Source organism: Hyposmocoma kahamanoa, unplaced genomic scaffold (genome assembly GCF_003589595.1).
Source record: "Hyposmocoma kahamanoa isolate Upper Pololo Valley unplaced genomic scaffold, ASM358959v1 87, whole genome shotgun sequence".
Classification (NCBI taxonomy): domain Eukaryota; kingdom Metazoa; phylum Arthropoda; class Insecta; order Lepidoptera; family Cosmopterigidae; genus Hyposmocoma; species Hyposmocoma kahamanoa.
Genome location: NW_020654422.1, coordinates 7,226,833 through 7,248,337, shown reverse-complemented (window position 1 = coordinate 7,248,337; position 21,505 = coordinate 7,226,833). Strand labels below are relative to the sequence as shown.

At 39.2% G+C, this 21,505-nt stretch overlaps 2 protein-coding genes across 2 annotated transcripts in view; both read left to right on the top strand.

Moving 5' to 3' along the window:
- LOC113235141 (translation initiation factor eIF-2B subunit epsilon) overlaps positions 1 to 6,671 on the top strand; it is a 69,819-nt gene extending 63,148 nt beyond the window's left edge. Inside the window, exon 11 of the mRNA XM_026470736.1 lies at positions 6,605 to 6,671. Within this exon, the coding sequence (XP_026326521.1) occupies positions 6,605 to 6,635 (31 nt within the window). The 3' untranslated portion in view covers positions 6,636 to 6,671. The remainder of the gene's footprint in view (positions 1 to 6,604) is intronic.
- A 3,472-nt stretch (positions 6,672 to 10,143) lies between these two features.
- On the top strand, positions 10,144 to 20,087 carry LOC113235227 (G1/S-specific cyclin-D2-like). Its single transcript, XM_026470854.1, has 4 exons — positions 10,144 to 10,717; positions 11,671 to 11,886; positions 13,836 to 13,992; positions 19,173 to 20,087. The coding sequence occupies exons 1-4, from the start codon at positions 10,490 to 10,492 to the stop codon at positions 19,454 to 19,456; spliced, it is 885 nt and encodes a 294-aa protein (XP_026326639.1). The 5' UTR covers positions 10,144 to 10,489; the 3' UTR covers positions 19,457 to 20,087.
- Positions 20,088 to 21,505: the final 1,418 nt, after the last annotated feature.

The following is a 21,505-nucleotide window of genomic DNA, read 5'->3' as shown; positions in this document are numbered from 1 at the left end:
GCATATTATGGAAGTAATGGCTATGGGACGGTAATTATGCGGGTCTGATCGGTCGCCTTTTTTGGGAACTGGTTGCACATTAGCCTCTCTCCAAGAGTCCGGCACACGACCTGAAGAAAGTGACAGACGATACAGTCGCGTTAGCACGGGGGTCAACTCAGCTGCGCAGCTCCTAAGTACAATCGCTGGGATACCATCAGGACCACTAGCTTTCCGGACATCGAGAGACTGCAGCTGCGTACGCACATCGCATTGTCTGATACGAATATCAGACATCGTGTAGCCACAGTGAGGTAGAGTTGGTGGCTGTGCGTTACAGTCGTCGAGACAGGAGTTAGCCGCAAACAGATTTGCCAAGAGGTCGGCTTTATCTTGCGGCTTGTGGGCTAGATTGCCGTCAGAATATCTCAGCGGGGGCAGCGAGGGCTGGCAGAAGTTCGACGCAACGGCTCTGGCCACACGCCAGTAACTACGACTACCAGTGGGATGCGTCAGGAGTTCTTGGCCAACTCGTGTGACGCGCTGAGCATCCGCTCTGATGTACGCTCTTTTGCAAGACCGGGTGGCATTATTGTAGGCTGTTTTAAGTGAGTTCGTATTGGGATCGTCTGAAGCTCGACCCTTGATCCAAGCGCGGTATGCAGTCCGTTTGTTCTTTGTGAGATGCAGTCCAGGCATTGTGCGAGGAGGTCATGGTGAAGAAAGAGGCGGTGGAAAGGGAAATGGAAGATTCAGCCCCTGACCCGATCCGCAATCGGAGAGTGGGTCGCAGAAGTAGAGCTATGGCTATCCAGCTGCCAACATAGGCGGGTAACGGGAGGCGAAAGCCCCCGTGACATGGGTCCATGAGCGGCAGACTTAGGGGAGTCCGTCACTCGTTACTGGTGGACCCGAGATGGCGGCGTATATGTTCCGCGTCTGCCACTCAAGATTGTTGACGGGGAGACAAGAACTCTCCCCGAAAAGCGAGATGGTGTTCGGCGCCCAGTCGGATCAATCACCGCCGGAGTCGCGGAAGAATGCATAACCGTCCCCGTGCCTTCAGCACATGGTGAGAAGACGGAACACCGTCAGGTTTTAGTCGGTAGGAGTCCGACATATCCCTTCGCCTCCCCCGGGCGTAAGGGTATCCATGAGGATTTCCTAACGAAAAAAAAAAGGCGGTACAGATCCTCCGGATATATCCGGTGATTCGGTACTCTTGCCGATGGCGGCAAGAGTACCGAATGGGGATGGCCCCAGGCCCTTTTTGCACCTACTCCTACAAGTTCTGGTAGTAAATGCAAAAACCATTCATCAGCGTCTGGTGACAGCAACCCCAAGAAACTTGTGACTGAATGTAGCTCTCACGCAGCGTCTATACAGACGATATTTACGCACCCCAATGCCGAAGAAAGGAAAATTTATTCCTCCAATGATAGAGGACCATTTATAGTTCAGGTTTCACGTTTGGAATCTGCTCCAGATAGTGATTGGACACCTTTGACGCTGAGAACTGTCAAGTTTGGCCAATTTCTTTTCGAAAACAAAATTAAAAACATAATAAATGGTAGCCTTAAGTCCGTGGGCCGCAATAGACTGTCTAACGAATTTGCTTCAGCACATGAGCAAATAATTTTGTGCAAAACCCAGTCCTTGGTCAGGCTGAGTACAAAGCAATTATTCCAACCCACATAATCACCCGCATCGGAGTCATTCGAGGCGTGCCAAATGACCTAACTATGGACGAGTTAGTAGAAAGTTTAGTTTTGCCTTCTGGTACTGGCGAAATTCTCAAAGCCCGACGCCTGAACAGGAAGGTGACACACAATAATTTGACCGAGTGGATTCCCACCTAATCAGTAGTAGTCACTTTCTCTAGTCAATCCCTGCCCCAGAATGTTTACTTGTTTTATTCATCTCTCCCTGTGGAAAACTATCTCCTCCCCACCATTCAGTGCTTGAAATGTTGTCGTTTTGGGCATGTCAAAGCTCAATGCCGGTCTAAACCCCGGTGTTATAAATGCGCACAACCCCATTCAGGGTAATCTTATAATGCTTCTACCCCACCATGCCTGTACTGTTCGCCTTACATCCATCCAATGACAAAAATTGCCCTGAATTTTCCCGTCAAAAATCAATAAAATTGGTAATGTCTCAGGAGAATATGTCCTACTTAGAAGCCTCTGCCCGCTTCCCAGCCGTCAGGCGCTTATTTGCTGACGTGGCAGCTGCATCCACACAACTGTCATATGTCTCACCATCCTCCCCAGTCACCACTTCACACAAAAAAACTGTCACAATAAATAATAAGCCTAAGTTCCACCATCAAACCTCAGGCTATGATAAACAAGCCCATAGGGATATAATTGCAACGCCGCCCTCTTCCCTAAATGGTTCTGCTTTGCTACATAACACTAATATATCCGATAACAATGACAATTTTCTTGACTTACTAGTCTCTACTCTTTTGAATATTCTGTCCCGCTTTGATGACACTGATTTACCGTCTCACGTGCTTAACAAACTTTCTCTTCTTCTTAACAAATATAATAATGGACCTGTTTATCCTGCAATGGAACTGTCGGAGTGTCAGACCTAAAAAGTCTGACCTTATATTCCTTATTAAAAACACAATCCTGTTATTATCATCCTCTTGGAAACATGACTGGTTCCGGGTTCCCGATTCCGGATTCCAGACTACTCATGTATTCGGGAGGACCGTGCAGATGGGTACGCAGGTACTCTAATTTTAGTCAAACATTCTGTTATTTTTCACAGAATTTCCCTCCTTGATACAGTACTGATGAAATCAATGCTGTTGCAATCATGGCTTTTAATATTTCATTCTTGGCTATATATATTCCCCACCCGCATCATTCTCTCATCCCTGTGATCAATCTTCTATTTTCAGCAATCAGCTCTCCCGTCATGATATTATGTGACTTTACCACCACACTGTTTGGGACTCCTATAGAAATGATGCACTATCGTATCTTCTGTTAGATGTTTTGGTGAGTTCAATCTATGTTTTTTGAATGATGGCGCTTCTACTCGTAGATCTTACCCTTCTCAGGTTTCAAGACGAGCTGTGGATATTACTTTGTGCTCTCCAGGCATAGCACCCAGCGCTACTTGGAGGACTCTTCCATACACTTTCGGAAGCGACCATTTTCCCATCCTCGTCTCCGTGATTGGCAGGTGCACTCCACTAAGGCAACACCCTTCATTGTTAAAATTCAATATTTTTAAGGCTGACTGGGCTAAGTATGGCCAATACTTAGACTCAGAGCTGCATTCTCTGTCCAATATTGGAGATTTATCTTTACAAGAAGCTTACTCCAGATTTGTAGCGTCTTTCTATTCTTCAGCAAGGGCTTCAATACCCCCTAAAAATCTATCTCGTAGCCTTGTTTCTTCTCCTCCATGGTGGGACCATGAGTGTTCAGCTGTCGTTGCTAGTCGAAAAGAAGCCGAAATCTAGTATAACGGGTCTATGACTACGGATAACTTTTTACATTACCAGAAAGTTGCGGCTCATACCAGACGGCTTCTATCAGAGAAAAAAAATCTGGCTGGCGATGGTTTTGCGAAGCCATCTCGCCCCGTTCCCCTCCTTCTGTTATTTGGAGTAATATAACTCGCCCCGACATAGCTTACGCTGTAAGCGTAGTATCGAAAAAACTAGAGAAACCGTCTGCACAAGATGTAATAGAAGTAAAAAGAATTATGCGATACTTAAAAGGAACGGAATCCCGAGGCCTTATATTCAAGAGAAGTATGGTCACTGACATTGAGTCATATTGTGACGCAGACCATGGAGGTGATTTAGAAACTGGTCATTCTACAAGTGGCCTAGTTTGTTTACTAAACCGCTCGTTAGTCAGCTGGGAAAGCAAGAAACAAAAATCTGTTGCGTTTTCGACTACAGAAGCCGAGCTAGTCGCTGCCAGCGAAGCGTGCCGAGAGATGATATGGCTGAAGCGTCTCGTTGGACAACTGACATCGCTACGCCAAACTCCAACTTTGTATGTCGACAATGAAGGAGCAGTAAAGTTAGCGCATAATCCACCCTACGAGTATCACCGTCTCACGAAACACATACGCTTGCGACATTACTATGTCAGAGAGTGTGTAAACAATGGAGTTCTGAAAGTGAAGCAAGTTCCCGCTGAAGAGCAGCTAGCTGACTTACTCACTAAGCCATTATTCAAGCCGAGACAGGAATTGCTGTCTCAGAAGATTGGCTTATCGTCATAAAGAGATAGAAAGAGAAGTGGATGTTAAGAAGATTGCATGCTTTGTGGTCTATGTATCCTAGCAACTTGTTATTTTACTAACATCTCTGTCAATTGTGTACCTTTCGTAATAAATACTTTATAAAACATCGTTTGCAATATAGATTCACGTTATTACGTTAATACAGCTGAGCATTCCGGAAAGATTGACCAACTTCATTTTTAATCTTTACTCAAGTAGATCATGCTTGATACGCTTCCAAGGAGACTTAGTTGCGTCAAAGAACGTCTGGAGGGGCCTTCCGCAAGGGTCTTTGCTCAGTCCCCTGCTTTACAACATTTATACTTATGACCTGGAGAGATCTGTGAATTGCTTCTGTAGTATCCTCCAGTACGCCGATGATTTGACTTTATATGCTATTATGTGGGTTCCCGATTAAACACTGCTTTACACTACCTTGTTCAATGACTAGCTGACCATGGTCTTTCTTTGTCCACACCTAAAAGTGGTGTAGTTGTTTTCTCCCATAATATGTATGTATATGCATGTATCAGACTGACTGCTTTAAATTTTTAGGCATCATGCTTGACTCTAAATTAACAGGCGTTCTCCACCTAACCTATATTTCCAAAAAGTGTGAGGCAAGCATTAACATGCTCCGATCTTTGTCAGGTGCTTGGGGGGACCCATTCTGTCAAAAAAATTTACATAACGCCATAATTCGTAGTCACTTTGACTACGGCTCATTTTTATTAGAAGTCACAAAACTGCTCTTAAATCGTGGGACAAAATTCAATCAAAGTGTCTCCGTATCGGCGCTATGAAGTCTTCACCTATAAATGCTCTCCAGGTTGAGTGTGTGGAACCCCCTCTCTTCCTGAGAAGGCAGCTTCTTGCGGATAGATTTATTTACAAAGTTGCGCAACTATCCCCTCATCCTCTCTTATATAAACTCCACAAACTGTCTGATCTGACTAGGACTTCTAAGTACTGGCAAGTCAAAGATATTCCTTGCATTCTTAAAAGTTAATTAAGATAAAGTAAAGATTAAAGATTAAAAATGAAGTTGGTCAATCTTTCCGGAATGCTCAGCTGTATTAACGTAATAACGTGAAAAAAAATTATTAGTAATAATTCTCCTATCTTCCAAACTGATAAAAATCCCCTTTTTTCTTGTCCCTATCACGCAATAATATATAAACCTAAAATAATCTTGAATTTTGGTATTTACAAAGATTCTCCTGTGGCGGACAGGCAGTATATAGCCCGAACTAAAACTGGCAAGGCTTGTTGACTATTTACACAGACGCCTCTAAGCCGGCTGCTGTTGGTTGTGTGGGTGCGGCTGTATGGATTCCTAAGTTCGGAATAATTTTGAATTGTAAGTGTCCACCTCAAGCACCAATATTCACAGACGAATTCAGCCCTGCTCGAAGCCCTTAGCTATATTGAATCTCACAAATTGAACAAAAGCATATTTTTTTCAGATTAAAAAGCTGTTTGCAGGCTATTTTGTCAAACCAATTCGTTAATAAAACAAAATACCATACCATCCTAAAGATCAAGGAAGTTTTACACCATTGTCATCGTAACAATTTACAAGTTGTGTTAGCGTAGGTACTGGTCACTGTGGGATCCAAGGTAACGAAACTGCAGACATGTTGGCGAAAAATGCTATCCAAACAGGTTGTCTTACTCATTACAAGACTTACACTTATGGCCTCCTGCCTTTAGCTGCCAATGATGTTTTCCTCATAGAGCGCACAGTGGAGCAAAAGTAAACTCACTAAGGGCAAATATTTCGCCGACATCCAAACAAGTATCCCCAAAAAGCTTTCGTTCTTTATCCACAAAGGATTCAGTAAATCTGTTACGTCTACAGTATGCCGCTTTCGAATTGGTCATACCTGCACCCCGGTCCATCTGGCAAAACTTAGAATACGGGATAACTTAATTTGTGAATGTGGCCTGGATGAAGGCACCCCAGACCACATATTTTTCTGCTGCCCTACCTATTTATGATAGTCTGCCACCTTCTATTCCTCGCCTCGTAAAATTTAAGTTTCTGTTACATGTTTTTACAAATACCCTCTTAGAATTAATAACTGATTTTATTAATACTATCAAATCGAGTTCTTAGGTTTTCGCGATTGTTACACATAGGAAATGAAACTATTTTTCCAGATTTAAATCGCGTATATTTGTTTTTTCAAACAAACATTTTTGTTTTGGTTTGTTTGAAAAAACAAATATACGCAATTTAAATCCGGAAAAATAGTTTCAATTCCTAATACTAACAAACTTAAATTATAAAACTTATTTATTTAAATATTTGTAACGGTGATGGTATATCGTGTTGTTCTGTACCTACCTATTGTTCCAGAAGCCGCAATAGACTAAAGAGTAGTGTTCATTAATTAAACGTCATTAAAAAACGAAAGTGGAACTCTCATGACTGACATGACATTGGCAAGATTTTACAAGAGAAGTCAGAAACTTAAAAATAGAATAAATATTGTCTAAACATTTTTGTCACATTGTTTTATTTTTTACTTCATGTCATTACTTAATTGATTATTTGATTTCGTATTATAAAAATTTAATGTTTTATGTGTGTACTATAAAATAACCTATACTTTACGTAGGTAAACTTTCAATCATGCTTAAAATGAAATGAGAACGTTACATAATCTATGGTCGAGGCGTCCTGCGAGATTTCATACGTGGGTATAAATGCAGGATAGTGTACGAACAGTCTCCTGCCATTAGGCAGGCGTTAGCCTGCGCGGCGGACTGCCATGCAGTTAATGAATGGGCTGAATTTATGAATGCCTTTTAGAAACGAAAGTTAATTTTACACATTTTACATTTACGTGAGAGGTAAAGTTATGAAAAATATAACCACCTGGCAACACTGGATCGCTTACTTTTTTTTTGTACACACCTTTTGGCAATTGACAAGTTATTAAAATAATTTTATCTCTATTTTTTTCTCTTTTTCTCCTTACGTGTACTGCTGTTCTTTTGAGAATCTGTCTTCATGAGAATCCGTCTTCTTGAGAATCCGTCCTATTGAGAATCTGTCCTTATGAGAATAATGGAAAATAACGAAAAAAAATCGGGCATAAAAAACAAGTTGTTTGCGCCATTTTTATTTTCAGAGCGGGAATTTTTAATTTTTTCTTTGTCGATGGAAGCCATTTGCACACTTGCGCTGGTTTTGAAGTGTAAAGTGATGAGATTATAATTGAGATACAAGTGGAAATGCTAATAAAATAAATGAGTTTCTGTTCTTAAACTTTCGATTAAATCCTATTTGGACAGTTTATTTATTTTTTTGGTATTTGTTACATGATTTAATGTAAGAATATTTTAATGCAATACTAAAATTAATGAAAATAACGGATTGATAACAATAGGGACCGTGGGAATGTAGAAGACTGAACCCTTAGTAGTACATTTGCCCATCACACGCTTGCAGAGATAAATGGGAAGATGGGAAAGGGTTGACAAATTGATAACTTTATAATTAGTGGTTAGGTTGCGGCGCCTAATTTGACGATGGCATGTCATAATAATGTGGTCCGTGGCTTGTGGTCTCATGACACTCACGCACCGTAATAGTACAGTATACGTTTATTTTATTATTATTACTTATCGCCGTCTTCGAGTGAGGACCTCGTACGTGATTTCTATGTAATTTTTCTGGCTGAAGATAAAAATGTGGTGTAAAATGTAGTAAGCGCAATAATGTTTGTAGCTAGCATTTTAATTAGTTAAATTATACCTCTTTCAGATACAATATTACTTTAATAATATATTTGAGCAAGAAGTTTTTCTTCAAAAAAATCAGTAAAAGCGAACTATGTGAAAGCGCGTATGTGATTTCACCCTAAGGGCTCATTTATTCCACACGAATTTCATCGCGTTCACCGCGTTACCACCGCGCAGCGATCGCGTGCGTCTAACTCTTATGGTTTGACTTAAATGAGCGTTTCGGGCACGCGGGCGAGTCTGGTGATCGCGCGAAAACTTGCTCCTCGTGAAACTGGGCGCTAAGGCTTAAATTATTTCCATCCTCTAAGCTCTAAGGTTTATTTTTGCCATCCTCTAGGCTCTTAGGCAACGTTATGTCCAAATTGTAAACATAATGTGTAAAAATAATAAAATATACATGTAATAACAATAAAATATATATGTAAAAATATTAAAATATATGCAACCTTCTCTTTGGGTGCTTCAAGAAAAGGTTCAAGAAAGGTTCTTAGATAATTAATTTTATTAATAATAAGTTATATTACGCTGCCCAACAATCGATGTGGCTCATAAAATTCGTAAACATAATTGAACAGTAAATTATTACAGTAATACCTTAATAATGCCTTGAATTATATTGCTTAAAAATAAGAGAGAGTTTGACATACGTTAGTGACGTGACAGCGAGACTCCAAATCCATACATTCATTGCGTCAAAAATATCCAAATCAACTAGAATATAAGTTGGGACTGAGCGCAATAAAATTTTGTGTATCTCTGTATTTGAGCTTTCTGAAAATAAAACAAATGGGTCTCGGAAAAAAGCAAGCTCAAGCACTCAGCGCTTTTATTCCATCCCTTATTGCATGGGGGATAGGAGCAGCAATAACTGGGATCTATCTCACTGATTGGAAAGTCATTGTAACTAAAATACCCTTTTATAACGGAAAATTTGAATGGTACTTCGAAAACCTCAGAAAAGAAGCCGCAGCAAATTCACCTAATAAGTAATAAAAGCCTGCCGTGCTGCATTATCAAAGAGTATGTATAAATTCTAAAATAATAAGTTCAAAGGGAGCCCATTATATAAAAAAAATATAGAAGGACAAGAACAGGGCACGCGTGTGTATTATAATACAAACGGAGACTGGAAAAAAGAATAAAATTATAATAATGGTTCGAGTTAAAGATCAGGTGTGCTCGGATTTGAAATAAAATGTCAACTGGTGGAGGCGCAGCCGGCGGCGCACGCGCAGCTGCCCTCGCCCTCTGTTACTCCGCCGCGCCGCGTGCGCCCTCCGAATAAACAAGGCCTCTTTGTGTTATATTAATTGTACCTTTACTAATGGCCGCTGGAGTAATTGTTAAAAATAAAGGTAAAATGTATTGTTCATTCAAGTATTTTAAAGCATCCCCTACAACTCCATTGAAAGTAATATCCAGTATATAGACTTATTCGAAAAGTGCACCCGTTTTAAGACACTATCCAGTTTAAGCATTACGAAATGAACTCATTTTTAAATCCATCAATTTCTGGATGATAATCGTCTAATAACTATAATGAATATATCTGTAAGTTTGTATTTTAGTCATTATTTTTGTATATTAACTTTTCGCTACGACAAAAATGAAATGTTTATGGAATATTTATACATTGTACGAGTATGTATTTATTATTATGCTTTTAGCCTTCAATGCACAGAGTCCACAATCAAATTAAGTCACTACATTGTAAATACAGCAATTAGCCGTTTTAACATTTTTGAAAATAAAATTTACTTAGTATTTCTATTAATTAGGTAATTTAGAGTAAATTCGCCTTTGGCCTTGATATGCTTAATGTTTAATTTTTCACACTTATACTAATTAGACAGTTTATAATATAATTTAAAAATAACTAGTTAGCACATTGAATGTAGCCCAAGATACCATTAGATATATCAGGTTACTAGTCTACGTGTTGTGAAAAATTCAAGAACGTAATTTTTTTAAATATTGAACACTCAATCTCGAACGAATAATTAGACAGCGTCATTTACTGAATCGCTATTTTTTATTTAAGCACTTTACGTAAGTACCGTCTCGTTACGTCCACAATTGGTAACCATCAAATTCGGGGAGAGTAAATTTTTCTTAGGTACTTTCTTAAATATGTGTTGTATAGGTATAGCAATTTCAATAGCAGTTGTAAATACATGCATTTACATAAGCTGCGATAAATACCTATCTAAAGGAAAGGGCCAAGGGATCGTAAAGGGGAACGTAAGGAGGGTGCGGTACAGTGTGTACAGGACTGCAGCCACGTTCCATTACAGTCGAGGCTCCCTATTGACACTTGGCAGTTGGCCGCTCACTGAGCGGTTGTGTATTTGGTAGCGTTCTTTGGCCTGTGGTACGAACTCGATCGTATATAAAAATTATTGCGCGAACTTACGTAGATCAACGAACTATCCCGAACTTTTTGTGCTGGTTTTGGACTTTGTGTTGAATCAAAGCAGTGAAACTAGTGTTTAATATGGATTTATCCTGTGGAGAGAACATGCAGAACTCTGGCAGTAGCAGTGGGAGGTCCGTGGACATGTGCGTCGCTGGTTCGGACCGTGCGCTTGACAGAGACCCTCGGCTGTTGCTGAATCTCCTCACCCTGGAGAGGACCCACGCTCTTCACACTGACTACTTCCAGAATGTTCAAATTGATATACAGCCTTTTATGCGGAAGGTTGTCACAACTTGGATGTTGGAGGTTAGTTGGTTGTTATTACCTACATTTTTATTTTATTGGCATTGTGTTATTAACATACACAATTATTTGCTACGTATTTAGGTAATGTGTAGATAACTAATCCAATGTCATAATAGTAATTGGTAATATAAGGTACCTTCATATGAATGATGATTTGTACAAAAATTTGTAACTTTGTATTTGTAATTTTGTTTTGTCTGTTTGCAGTCATTGAACTTTGTTACAAAATCACGTTGGTTTTTATATACTTCTAAATATACTACGATTATCTACACATACTAGATTCACATAGTACGTGGTTCTACCTTCGATTTTATTTATATTCAGGAAAACTTTCGCTACTTAATTAAATTTAATCGGCAAATATTTAAGTATTGTTTGTTATCTAAATAGCTAGATCGACACATATTAAATAAAAAAGCTTTTCTTGAAGGAAAGTGAAATGATGTATTTAGTCATACTTTGATGAATTTACTTTATTCTTATTACAAGTAAACCTAGGGTTAAATTTAAATCGTAATGTCAAGTTTGACGTGCTCTTGACTAGTCCCTGTGCCCGTGCGAGCGTACGTGTATGTAACACATATATTTGTAGCTACATGGTGACTTAGGTATGGATCGCTCCGAGTTACAAAACTTGCATGTACTTTACGAGCCCTTAGAAGTGGTTTATAACGGAAACTTTTTTATCACTTTTTTCTGATCTTAACCCTTCAATACGCACAAGAATCTCAATTTCCACTGAAAGCACAAGCTAGTTAAAAAAAGGCAAAAACTACTGTATATTGAATGGCTGCAGTCTTATAGGGTGCATACTTTAGGCGTTGCATGCGTTGCGTCTGGAGACGTTGCAAAGCTAAATGAGCTTAACGTGCAGAGTAGATACACTAGTAAATATATTGTGCTTATGTTTATAGATAGTTTTAGAGTAAAATGCATTAATAATTTATCAGGTTTGTGAAGAGCAACAATGTGAGGAGCAGGTGTTTCCTCTGGCGGTGAGCTACATGGACCGGTTCCTGGCGCAGCGGGCTATCTCGCGGCAGCAGCTGCAACTGCTGGCAGTCACTGCCATGCTGCTCGCCTCCAAGTTCCGCCAGTGCCACCCTTTATCCGTCGACCTCCTCTGCGCCTACACTGACAATTCTGTACACCCTAGTGAAGTCAGGGTGAGACTATTTTCTAGCTAGTAGTAACGATTTTACTTCAGGTATTTTTCCGAATTAAATTTACTTGCAGATGGTTAAAGGTGCGGGAAAAAGCAACCTTGCTGACTTTTACTGCATATTAGTCACGTTATGAATGACTGCTCCATTTCATTACAAGGTTGGATACTTATCGCCATAATTATGTACAAAGATTGCTACTTACTTGACCGGCCCTCTTTCTATGAAAGGTCAAGTAGTTCCGTAGCAGCCACGCACCTTATATCCTGTGGCGACCGCAACTTGTTAAGCATTGTTTTGATACCGTTGTGAATATACTCGATTAGTAGAGTGAAATGTCACGCCTTCACCCCGAGTTTTAGTATATAGCCCGTATCCTTAAACTTGGTCCTAAGTTTCCGGTAATTACTTCTTCCGCGACAAACTTGTTCGGGAGGGCGATCAAGCTACTTACTGTCACCCTCAAGAAAACTACTACCTGTGACGAAGTAAAGCACCCGAATCTTGTGGGCTTCCGACGGAAATATGGACGGAGACACCTACTAATTTAGATTTTAAGTTTGGATAAGACGCTTCCTGCAGGTCATACCTACCTAATTCTCTACCAATGTAAGGGAATATAAGCGGCATTTTACTCTTATTCAATTAACGCCTGTTCCCACACTTTGGTTATAATAACACCAAAATATGTCCTAATCGTAATATTGTGTGCATATGGGCAGGTGCGATTGCACAATTAGTACTGGTGCACATGAATTTGACTTTGTCACTCGATTCACACGCGTCTAAACCCCATCAGGTAGATGACAGTACAAGTATTTGTGTATCTCTCCTTGTCCTGGATTTATTATTTAATGTACTTACTCGTATCATGTGCGTTATTCTACGCTCATTTGATTTAACAATAAACGTTTCAATTATATGTAGTACGTTTAACATATTTTCCGTGGGAAAATTAGTTTCTGGGTTTAAGGTACCGTATGGTGTCGTGACATGTACTTCCTTATGCAATTATTTCGTGCGATGATCCCGATAAGGTCGCAGTACGCATATTTGATGAGTTCATATGGCGCCGACAAGGCGTGGGGTAGAACGACTTTCCCATAATTTCACCTACTTTCTGGTATACTTCACCGTATCCCATATTAATTCGTCCATTTGTGATCGTGGGAATAGCCGGTTATCATTCGTTTCCTATCGTAATGTTAACTGTCTTCTATGGAAGGCACATATGTCTTATTGTAACATCGCTTGAAAGCTTGAATGAAACATCGCGAAAAGAGAGCAAGCAGTTTTATTGGGATTTCTTCAAAATTATAAGATTCAATATAATTGATATAAGCTCTTAAGGATATAAAACAGTCGAAAACGAAAGTTGTTGACATTGGTGACGCTATCGTATAAGGTACATTAAAGTTGAACGAACTTGCGTTGAACGAACACTAACAATGACCTTAGTTGGGTTTATCTTCCGTGTTATCGATACTGGATGAAATTTTAGGCGCAGTAAATGAATATCAATAAAATCGTAGAGCTTCTGTGTAAACATCGACTTTATTATTTCAGTCCCCGAGTCCCCTATGCCAAATTTGAACATGGGACCCATGACTTGCCCTCTTTTCTTATGGTATTACTATTTTCATTTGTAACGTGATTCGCTATTTTTTGCGGTTTCCGCCTGATCCATCGAGTATGACGGTTACGACTCAACTAATAAGAATGAATGTTTGTCCCTTATTCAGTTTAAGTGCAGGGTAATTGCACTGCATGTAAATTAAAGCAATTCGTAGAGGTATGAAAGGTTATTGTAAAAGATAGGGCTCACGTGACATCGTGCCCTTTGGGAATGTTACTAGTGAAGAAATAAACCATAACTTACTTTTGAAAAAAATATCCCTGCATTATTGGCAAAACTAGATTTACAATGTAATAAAAACTTGTTTTTGTTGCAGCAATGGGAAGTGATGCTCCTTCAACGGTTGAACTGGCAATTGTCAATAGCGACAGCTTTTGATTTCGTTGAACCGTACTTGGCGCGAGTACCTTGGGGTCGCGTCAATCCTCTTGTGCGGACTCATGCTCTCACACTCACGTCCGTCTGCTATACTGGTACGTAAATTTTCAAAATAGACCTTGACGTGAGTTGCTACATCGTTTTTACTTTGTCATGTTAGTAATTTTATAAACGTGTTTGTCAGGTATCTATCATTTCATTAAAATACTATTTCGCTAGTCGAAGCTACGGTTATTTTATCATAAATAGCCTGCAAATTCAACGTAACATGCGGGCTTTATGATAATTAATAAGCGATAAGTGTTACTCGAGTGTCAATTAATTCTCTTCACTCATTGGTTTAATGGTAGAGTTGGTACAAACACAAATATTTTTTGTGAAATACTAATCCTCCCTTTGTTTGTAAAGCGACTGGTAGTGCGTGCAGGACGTATGGACATTTGGTGTGGGGCAGTGGACGCGTGTATTGGAACGCGCACATGCTGCTAGCGCAGTGATATCGCGCACACCTTGCGCTTGCGCACCCCTCAGCCACTGACCCTAAGCACTCCCTTTGTATATGTATTTCTATATATAAATAAGTATTTCTGAATTACATAGAAATACTTAATGATAATGATCTAAAAGAAGAAATATAACTCACATTGCTATTTTATAAGTATCACATTTTTTGGCGATCACGAAAACTGACACCCCATTACAGGCAGGTGATAGTCCCAATTCAGATTATGGACATAATAATATTAAAGCAATCGAACTTGTTTGACAATGAGCTACTATGCAAATCTTTACACTAACAATTGAATGTGAGCACGTGCGCAAACGACGTGTTTTTTTACGACTTTATTTTACAGAACGACATCGTAAAATTATAAAATTCATGATCATAAAATGCTGGATTTGGTAGGGTCATTGTGTTCAGCCAGTTGTTGATTATTCGGGTCAGTTGGAATTGTTTAATTATCTCATGGCGATCTGATTTACGGTAGCGATTCAACCGGAGCGTGTTCATACCACAACAGTCGCACCATGTGTGCGCATATGTGCCCATGACCAACTCAACCATGAATAGTTCGCTATCTATGGAAGAAGATTTTATTTTAGATAATCATTTAAGGTAAAGTGGACCCAAAATAGACGTTTTGTACTGATTTCGACCATACGAAAAATCAGTTATTCAACATTAAAAAGACGAATTCAACTTGTTTTATTAATAGATAATGAAAACAGAAGTAGTGAATTAAAAATAATTGGTAAGTTTTTCAAAATTTAAATTTTACTACGTTCATCTACGGAAAAATCAGTTTCATTCGATTATTATTATTATCGATATTTCAGTGATATTGTCTTGCTCTCTGCCATGATCCGTAATAAATACGACTGTGGGACTATGTATATGACTATATATATGGTGAAATAGGGACTATGAGTTTATTTTTACAGTAAGAAAGTATATTTTACTTTTAAGAAATAAATATATAAATACCGTGCAATGAATTTCTCTTCCAAACCTACGAAACAATATCATTTCGCCTTAATGATTGGTTTCATTGTCTACAGTAGTTCGAAATAGGTAATTCAAAATTCAATCTAGGGTATTTTTTGTACGTGTTACACCCAGGCGTAGTTTCGTAAGTAGAGTCTGCTCTATTTCTTTAAATCTAAGGTCGTAAACGGTATAATCGCATTAAACTTGGCAATAAAATAATACATGCCATTAGCGAGGACATTACAGTTAACACCTTGGCCCACGTAGCGTCAGTAATTGCCACTGAGAAACAACGACCCATGGTATTACATACTAAGGGTAAGGGCTTACCCGATCATTGAGCACGACGAAATTATAAAATAACATGTTTTTTACTTGTATATAAGTTGGGTACATACGTTTGTAGTATCTACTTTCTTTGTACTTAATACCTAGATTATTTATTTTGTAATACTAAATGTCATCATGTCAACGTCAACACACCCTCTTTTCAAAATGGTTAAATGTAAATTCTGCTACAATACCTACATAAGTGTGTGTTCTCAAAGTTAATAAGTATCGACTTAATTAATATCGACTTTGGAAGAGCTTATGATGGCACTTAACTCCGTGAACCCCTATGCATCGAATTCCGATAAGAGTTATTTATCGCTGTCAGATGGTTCCCTTCTTGGTCCATGATCTGGTTCGCTGTACTTTATTAAATGGTGACATTGTTTATTCTCTTGAAATGTATTTTATGTCTTTACCATTTGAAAACAATCCAAACATTATAATCAGTAACAGTATGCATACATGTCAAAATAACCCGGTGTCATGTATGTTGTAGTGAGTTGGAGGCCACACCGGAAACTGTAGCATAATTGTCGGTAACTGATCGCGCATTACCCAAGGTGCGAAAGGGTTAATAACACTTCTTGACCCTTGACTTCCTTGATCTTCATTGATGACCTTACAATAGAAATAAAACCGCGCCTTTATTTAATGCCTTTGAGCGAATGCAATTAACCGTTGACTTGGTTGTAAGGTCTGTAATGATGTCGTGTATTATGTGTGCTTACGATTTTCTCTAAAGACATATCTTTCAGTCCACAACACGAACAATGGTCGTAATAACACTTTATTACATCCTCGTAGCAACTTTTATGAACTTAATTGTGTAACGGAAAATCATAAAGTGATATCTTGTAAGCACTAATAGTTTGTTACCGTTTGTCGCGATATGAATCAGCGTATGATGCTCCCGAATGTCTTGAATTGTGTCACGGTCGCGGTTAGGCCTGTGACTTATGGGGTAAGCCCTGTGTTGGTAAGTAGGGGAGCGACCGCGGTCACGACAGCTGAGCGGTGACAAAGCACGAAGACGTCCCGCGGCCATTGTGCGCTCCCAGCCTGTCCCGAACCCGCGACAAAGGAGCTTCGACAAAGACGTCGGCCCGTCTCGACGCGCACCTGGCGTCCCGACCCTATCTAACCCGCTATTTAGCTCTTGCCTTCTCAAATCTCAACTCTGTTAAGAAGTTCCTATTGCGAAGTCGTATTTCCGTTCGAGCTCTTCCGACCTAATCCAATGTGGGAGCTGGGTACTCCTTCGTATTATCATCTTTTTTATGGTATCTTTTTGTCAATTATAACATCCGTAGTTCATTCAGCGCTGACTTGCTTATGTAATTTTTATGCAACTTGATAGTTTTATAATTTATAATAATTTTATGTGTATAATATTTTTATGACTCGCAAACAAACAACCTTTGCATTACGTGAATGATGAAAATGAGACATAAAATACGTATGAGTATACAAGTACGCAAGGCCATAAATATTCTATTGTAACCAGTTTCGCACGATTAGATATAAACTATTTGCAACCCTTGCATTGCTGGTTTGAATTAGATTCACTGTTAGGGTGGGACAGGTTTGACAAACGGAACTTAACGGTTCTCGATGTCTGTTGTGTGAGAGTCATTACGTCGTAGAAATTAGTAGGGGTAGGTAAGGAACGGGGGTGTCTTGGTCACCCCCTTACGGCTCGTGGTAGCAAGCAGATGGTGATTGTTGCTCCAACTGACAGACAACCTGTCGCACAACGGATCGCCCCGGTCCGCTGCCCACGTGGAGATCACTGATACGCCACCCGCGAACGTTTTTGATTTTATAATAAGCCAGGAGCCACGCTCAGTGCGGTTTAGTACTAACAAAAAGCATTCGACTCGCTTTCACTGAGGAATTAAGTTGAAATCCTTAATTAACGAACAGTCGGTTTCATACTTTATGGATTCGAGGTTCCCCCTATCTTGCTGAGTTTCATTGACCTCCAGTTAAACGAGTTAAGCTTGAGCTTAACGTTGGTTGGCGTAGTAGGTTTTCTGATTACATTATAATGCGCTCGCGTGTTGCGATATTGTTTTTTCTTGGCGAATAGCGTGAAGAAATTTCTAAGGGCACAACGTAGAAGGGTGTAGGTGGGCAGTGACCCGACGCTTGTATTGCGAGGTAGCGAGCGGAAGGGTCGCGCCAGGTGTCCTCACATCTGCCGTCTTGGCTGGCCCTAAGGCATGTTATACCAACTGCGACATCATTTCTTTACAAGTAGTTTCGCATCACTACCTGCACCGTTAGTAACGAAATAGATAAAACGCAATAGGTCCTTCTCTCTACTCACTTTGCACCAGAGAAGAAATGAAAAATGGGTATATATTTTCTATTATATTTAAATAGGTATTTGACACATTACAGCGGAAATCATAATTTACGTATTATGTAGAAGATGCGTACTTCTCAAGGAAGGTCACGGACCACAATGCAAAAATAACGGAATTTATTTACGAGGTTATTGATTAGTCGAGACGATCGACGTCTCCATACCGAACAATGGATTCCTCCTTCGTCATGGCGAAATCGCAGCTGCGCCCTTAACTAGACGACTTAAGATGTAAATTACCATTATTCCCGGTCCATTGTTCCTGGGTAGGCAAAAAGATGCAGGGACTGCATAAATCTGGCAGCTGTTCGACTCGCCTTCCTTATTCTCTCAAATAACAATAAGCGACAAAGCATTGTGCAAAATGTAACTTGTGTTTTTTGAGACCCTTTTGCTAGTCGAGCTAGTCGAGCGAGCGTAATCTTTTTCTTCAAATGTAGCGAAGTTACATTTACTTATTTTGGATTAGCGTAGTTTACTTCAACTAGTAACCAAAAATTTATACACGATTAAAATCCAAGCAAAGAAGACGTAACATAAGGTAAGCGGAGGATGCGACTACAAGGACATGAAAATGCAAGGTGTCCGAACCACCTGTCCGCGGCAATTATCTCGCAACAGATGCGTACTACCTGCGTCCGAGACTCCATCAAACTTATAAAAACACATAAACAACAAACTTGTTTTAGGAATTTAAAATACTGCAGTTCATATTGCAATGGTTTTTATTTTTTTAAGTACCCACTTGTAATTTTTATTATTATTGATTTAGTGAAGGCTCTTGCAATTTTATTGCATTTACAGTGAAAATTTATTGTAATGTACATAATTTTTTACTAGAATTACTCGTCGATATTACAAAACTTACAAACAGTAAGTAATTTGAATTTGAATAGTAATTTGAACTGTAACGTGCTCAGATTACTAAACAAGTAGTAATCTGAGTACGTTACAGTTCAAATTCCGATATACAAAAAATATCAACGACAGTAAAATTAAATTAATCATAGTAATGTCCAACGTCCATATAATAGACATCAACGAAATGGTGGCATGTATTGACAATAGGTTTCTATTGCCAACAGAAACGGAGTTTCTGCTGGTGCCAGCATCGTTGATCGCAGTAGCTTGCATCACGGCTGCTGCACGTGGCCTTCGAGTGCCCATGTCCGTGAACGACCTTTGTGTGTTGACACGGACGCCTGCTGCAGCTGCTGAACTGGTCGCGCGGCATGTTGAAAAGGTCCTCGCCCGCGAAACACAGCCTCAAGAACCCAGAACGAGACATTCACAGCCCGTCAAGCAAACCAGCACAGAACAAACACAGCTCGCTACGACACCCACTGACGTACAAGACGTACACTTTTGAAACAAAACTGTTATTGTATAATAGATTCCAGGTTTACTTATTCACCCGGATTTCAATCAAAATTACAATTCACTACAATTCTCAGTTATTTATATATACAGGTCGACAATACCCAGGGATCTCAATAAAAAGCGTTATTTATATCCCTTTTTACAACGATGCAACTGAACAAATATGGAATCACTCGATCTCACTAGTATTGATGAAAAGTTCCGAATAGACGAGGGTGAACATTGTCATGGCAAACTATTTTCGCTGCACACCTGGTTGGTAAAGAAAGACTCAAAGAAAAAAACATTATAAGTAATATATTTCGTCAATACTTGCTCGGATAAATATGAATTTGTCCATTGATCTCAAATTATTTATGTAAAAATAATGCTCTAAAATAGATATTACGTTATTTATTAAATTAGTGTTGTTAACAATGTATAGATGAAGTACGATTCTACAGTACACAAAGTTTCAGTTATTTCTACAGATTTGATCTCCACTGATTCCAAAAATAATTAAGACTGATTCTAAAACGTAAACAGTTTTCTTAGTTTCATGTGGTTTCAAAAGAAGTCGGCGAGCTCGTGAGCTAAAAAGAAAAGGAAGAGTATTACAACAACAGATATAGAAAGGTTGGTATTTTAGTTTATTTTACAAATATTTTGAGTTCATCTAATTTATTTGTGAATGTTGTGCATAGATGCTATTTTTCGAGTATGTTTTGTGTGTCATCCTATTATGTATAAGATCTCAATATGTAGTAATGATCCAAATGCGTGTACAGAGGGTGTCTTTAGTTTTTACTGAACTCAAAAAACATTAAATGTATGTAATTATTTATTGAGGTCGATGTTAAGTTTTAGTAAAGTCTAGTCACATGTTTTACACATTCCTGTTTTCGACCAAACTTTATGTTAAGATTTATTATTTATAAGATTGATTGTTTTAAGTAATATAAGGTAATGTTTACTTTACATTCTCGGAACTAAAGAACAGTTTACCACTGCCTCCGTGGCCGAACGGTTACCATGCCGGACTGCCACGCAGAGGTCCCAATTTTCGGGCCGGGAGAAATATTTGTATGGCCTGCATTTATTTCTCTCGTGAGTTTAGGTGTAATTTGTGGTTGTCTATGTGTATGTCCATGGCACCCGTGACACAGTGTTTCCCTAGTGCGGGAGTATGTTGACTGTGTGTGTGTGCGTAGTTAGCATCGCACTTATACTGCCCTCCTTGAACAACGCATTTGCATTTTGGCAACTTTCGAGATATGTGCGCCAACAGATTAAAAAAAAAGTCAATTACCCTGGTTTTGCTTATATTAACAATCAAACTGAAACTAATTATACTCTCGGACACATAATTTGAGCCACCTTGCATTTTTATTTTGAAGCGTTAGAATGGAAACATCATCACGTCATCATCGAAAAAAAAAATCCCAGATTATACAAATTCAAATTATCAACAGGACGAATGGAAATAACTAGATTCAAAATTGCATAAAGGTGGCGGTTCGAGTTAAACAGAGACAGGAGACCGAGACAGGAGACAGAGACAGGAGACCGAGATAGGAGACAGAAACAGGAGACCGAGATAAATATTTTCGTCCCCTGTGGTGTACTGTGCACCGAGACCAAAACAAACTGAGGCAGTGACCACTGTTTAATCATAGAAACATTTTTAAAGCTTAGGACATTTTAATACTGAAAATGCAAAGTGTCTCGAATTGTGTGTATATAAAAATAATGTCGAGTACGTTAGTTTTTTTTTTTATTATACCTATCAAGTGATGGGACGAACAAGTCGTGCACCTGATGGTAAGCCCTGACACAAGTTGACAAGTTCCTTACACGACAGCACCCTTACCCTTCATAATCGGAACACAGTAATGCTGACATTACTGCTTGGCGGCAGAAATAGGTAAGGTGGCAGTACTACCCTGGACGAACTCTTTCACAAGGAGCTGTACTGTTACTTGCTAGCTGTAAGAAGGGAAGTGTAATACATATGGGCACCGGTTATTAAAGAGAATCTAAAGTAGACAAACTATCGCTT

What these genes read in the sequence shown, in the direction of transcription:
- LOC113235227 (XM_026470854.1), top strand. Translation starts at nt 10,490, where the DNA reads ATGGATTTATCCTGTGGAGAGAACATGCAGAACTCTGGCAGTAGCAGT. An exon ending in TACACCCTAGTGAAGTCAGG is followed by an intron (nt 11,887 to 13,835) that starts GTGAGACTATTT and finishes TTTTTGTTGCAG; the next exon opens with CAATGGGAAGTGATGCTCCT. An exon ending in CACGTCCGTCTGCTATACTG is followed by an intron (nt 13,993 to 19,172) that starts GTACGTAAATTT and finishes TATTGCCAACAG; the next exon opens with AAACGGAGTTTCTGCTGGTG.